At 49.1% G+C, this 4,310-nt stretch overlaps 1 protein-coding gene across 1 annotated transcript; it reads left to right on the forward strand.

The window, feature by feature from the left end:
* Positions 1-2,765: 2,765 nt before the first annotated feature.
* On the forward strand, positions 2,766-4,263 carry LOC119343717 (uncharacterized acetyltransferase At3g50280-like; the record flags this gene model as incomplete). Its single annotated transcript, XM_037614528.1, has 1 exon — positions 2,766-4,263. A coding segment is annotated over one exon (1,425 nt), but the record flags the coding sequence as incomplete, so codon positions are not given.
* Between the last annotated feature and the right edge of the window lie 47 nt (positions 4,264-4,310).

Below are 4,310 nucleotides of genomic sequence, written 5' to 3' on the forward strand. Positions count from 1 at the left end.
CTCGTGGAAGAGGCTTAGTCAACGGGTCTGCTACATTCAGATCCTTATGTATCTTACAAATTTCTATGTCTCCCACCTAGACTAGATCACGGATGTAATTGAAGCATCTCTTGATGTGCTTGGTTCTCTTGTGAAATCTGGATTCCTTCGCTAAGGCAATTGCTTCAGTATTGTCACAAAAGATTTTCATTGGACCCGATGCACTAGGTATGACACCTAGATCGGATATGAACTCCTTCATCCAGACTCCTTCATTTGCTGCTTCGGAAGCAGCTATGTACTCCGCTTCAAATGTAGATCCCACCACGATGCTTTGTTTAGAACTGCACCAACTGACAGCTTCACCGTTCAATGTAAACACGTATTCGGTTTGCGATTTAGAATCGTCCGGATCAGTGTCAAAGCTTGCATCAACGTAACCATTTACGATGAGCTCTTTGTCACCTCCATATACGAGAAACATATCCTTAGTCCTTTTCAGGTATTTCAGGATGTTCTTGACCGCTGTCCAGTGATCCACTCCTGGATTACTTTGGTACCTCCCTGCTAGACTTATAGCAAGGCACACATCAGGTCTGATACACAACATTGCATACATGATAGAGCCTATGGCTGAAGCATAGGGAACATCTTTCATCTTCTCTCTATCTTCTGTAGTGGTCGGGCTTTGAGTCTTACTCAACTTCACACCTTGTAACACAGGCAAGAACCCTTTCTTTGCTTGATCCATTTTGAACTTCTTTAGAACTTTGTCAGGGTATGTGCTTTGTGAAATTCCAATTAAGCGTCTTGATCTATCTCTATAGATCTTAATGCCCAATATGTAAGCAGCTTCACCGAGGTCTTTCATTGAAAAACTCTTATTCAAGTATCCCTTTATGCTATCCAGAAATTCTATATCATTTCCGATCAGCAATATGTCATCCACATATAATATCAGAAATGCTACAGAGCTCCCACTCACTTTCTTGTAAATACAGGCTTCTCCAAAAGTTTGTACAAAACCAAATGCTTTAATCACACTATCAAAGCGTTTATTCCAACTCCGAGAGGCTTGCACCAATCCATAAATGGATCGCTGGAGCTTGCACACTTTGTTAGCTCCCTTTGGATCGACAAAACCTTCTGGTTGCATCATATACAACTCTTCTCCCAGAAACCCGTTCAGGAATGCAGTTTTGACATCCATCTGCCATATTTCATAATCATAAAATGCGGCAATCGCTAACATGATTCGGACAGACTTAAGCATCGCTACGGGTGAGAAGGTGTCATCATAGTCAATCCCTTGAACTTGTCGAAAACCTTTTGCGACAAGTCGAGCTTTGTAGACAGTAACATTACCGTCAGCGTTAGTCTTCTTCTTGAAGATCCATTTATTTTCAATTTCTTGCCAATCATTGGGCAAGTCAACCAAAGTCCACACTTTGTTCTCATACATGGATCCCATCTCAGATTTCATAGCCTCAAGCCATTTTGCGGAATCTGGGCTCACCATCACTTCTTCATAGTTCGTAGGTTCATCATGGTCTAGTAACATGACTTCCAGAACAGGATTACCATACCACTTTGGTGCGGATCTTACTCTGGTTGATCTACGAGGTTCGGTAACAACTTGATCTGAAGTTCCATGATCATCATTAACTTCCTCACTAATTGGTGTAGGTGTCACAGGAACAGATTTCTGTGATGAGCTACTTTCCAATAAGGGAGCACATACAGTTACCTCATCAAGTTCTACTTTCCTCCCACTCACTTCTTTCGAGAGAAACTCCTTCTCTAGAAAGGATCCATTCTTAGAAACGAATGTCTTGCCTTTGGATCTATGATAGAAGGTGTACCCAACAGTTTCCTTTGGGTGTCCTATGAAGACACATTTCTTCGATTTGGGTTCGAGCTTATCAGCTTGAAGCTTTTTCACATAAGCATCGCAGCCCCAAACTTTTAGAAACGACAACTTTGGTTTCTTGCCAAACCATAATTCATAAGGCGTCGTCTCAACGGATTTTGATGGTGCCCTATTTAACGTGAATGTGGCTGTCTCTAAAGCATAACCCCGAAACGATAGCGCTAAATCAGTAAGAGACATCATAGATCGCACCATATCAAGTAAAGTACGATTACGACGATCGGACACACCATTACGCTGTGGTGTTCCAAGTGGCGTGAGTTGCGAAACTATTCCCCATTGTTTCAAATGTAGACCAAACTCGTAACTCAAATATTCTCCTCCACGATCAGATCGTAGAAACTTTATTTTCTTGTTACGATGATTTTCAACTTCACTCTGAAATTCTTTGAACTTTTCAAATGTTTCAGACTTATGTTTCATTAAGTAGATATATCCATATCTGCTCAAATCATCTGTGAAGGTGAGAAAATAACGACATCCGCCACGAGCCTCAACATTCATTGGACCATATACATCTGTATGTATGATTTCCTATAAATCTGTTGCTCTCTCCATTGTACCGGAGAACGGCGTTTTAGTCATCTTGCCCATAAGGCACGGTTCGCAAGTACCAAGTGATTCATAATCAAGTGGTTCCAAAAGTCCATCAGTATGGAGTTTCTTCATGCGCTTTACACCGATATGACCCAAACGGCAGTGCCAGAAGTAAGTTACACTATCATTATCAACTCTGCATCTTTTGGCTTCAACATTATGAATATGTGTATCACTACTATCTATAAATAGAACCCACGTGGTATCTCAGCCTCTCTCTATATCTATAAATATAGTGTATGTAGCTATCCTGAAACAGGTCACAAGCAAAGCAATCTCCATCGTGACAACGTACAAGCAGAAGCACATCATGGGATTGGGAACTACCACCGGCACCACCGTACGGATCGTTTCCGCGCGCATGGTCCAGCCGCCAAGCGGTGGCGGTGGCACGCCATCGGAAGACATCCACCTCACGCCCTGGGACCTTCGTCTGCTCACCATATACTACATACAGATGGGTATCGTCCTGCCCAAGCCTCCTGTCGGAGGCAAGAGCTTGGTTGACGCCCTGGCCTCCTCCTTGGCGCGCACCCTCGTCCGGTACTACCACTTTGCCGGCCGGCTGGCCGTCGAGGAGCTCGGCGACGGGACTGTCACCGTCTCTCTGCGATGCACCGGGGAAGGCGCCGAGCTCGTCCACGCGGAGGCGCCCGGCGTGGCCGTGGCAGACCTGGTGGGCTCGGTGCACACCTCGTCGCCCGTGGACTCTGCCTTCTTCTCGCTGAGCGGCGTGCTTAACGGGGACGCCGCTATCCAGTCACTCCCTGTGCTGTCTGCGCAGGTGACTGAGCTGGCGGACGGCGTCTTCATCGCGGTGTCCATGAACCACTCTGTGGGCGATGGCACAAACTTCTGGGACTTGTTCAACACATGGACGGAGATCCACCGAGGAGGCGATGTTAACAACACGACGCCATTACTGCACGGGAGGTGGTTCGTGGAGACGAGTCCTGTGCCGATCCCCTTGCCGTTGAGCAAACTGCAACACGTCCTCCAGCGGTTCCACCTCCCGCCGGTGCGAGAGGCCTTCTTCACCTTCTCAGCTGCGAGCGTGAAGAAGCTCAAGGCGAGGGCGAACGAGGAGATGGCCACCAACGCCATCTCGTCGCTGCAGGCTCTGCTGGCGCACCTTTGGCGGGCAGTGTGCCGGGCCCGGCGCGTTCCAAAGGGGCAGGAGACCTTCTACGTCCTCGTCATCGGCTGCCGGGGGCGCGTGCACGGCATCGCGCCAGGCTACGTGGGCAGCGCCCTGGTGGTCGGAAGGGCGGTCTGTGCCGCCGGCGAGGTCCAAGACAAGGGGCTAGGCTGGACGGCCTGGCAGCTGAACCGCACCGTGGCATCCTTCGACGAGGCCACGTTGAGGGAGTTCCTAGACCGCTGGGTCCGGGAACCCACGTTCCCCTACTCCAAGGACCTGTCGGCACGGGGCGGGCTGGAGATGAGCAATTCGCCTCTGTTCAACGTCTTCGGGAACGACTTCGGGTGGGGGAGGCCCCTCGGCGTCCGTAGTGGCTTCGGCGCCGACGACAAGTCGGACGGCAAGGCCACGGTGTTCGAGGGGCCGGAGGGGGGAGGAAGCATGTCGCTGGAGGTGTGCTTGGCGCCGGACGTGCTGGAGAGGCTGCTCGCCGACCACGAGTTCATGGACGCGGTCACCCTTCCACTTCCACTTCCTGCGTGACCACTCTTCTTCTGCGTCGGCAACCACTGTTTTTTTCCCAATAAGTCACTCTTCTTCAGTGGCAACCCCTGTATTTTTTTTCAATAATGTCATCAGTGCCGCGTGCGGAGGCTCAACCAT

The sequence above is a fragment of the Triticum dicoccoides genome, unplaced genomic scaffold, assembly GCF_002162155.2.
Source record: "Triticum dicoccoides isolate Atlit2015 ecotype Zavitan unplaced genomic scaffold, WEW_v2.0 scaffold138141, whole genome shotgun sequence".
In the NCBI taxonomy this organism is placed as follows: domain Eukaryota; kingdom Viridiplantae; phylum Streptophyta; class Magnoliopsida; order Poales; family Poaceae; genus Triticum; species Triticum dicoccoides.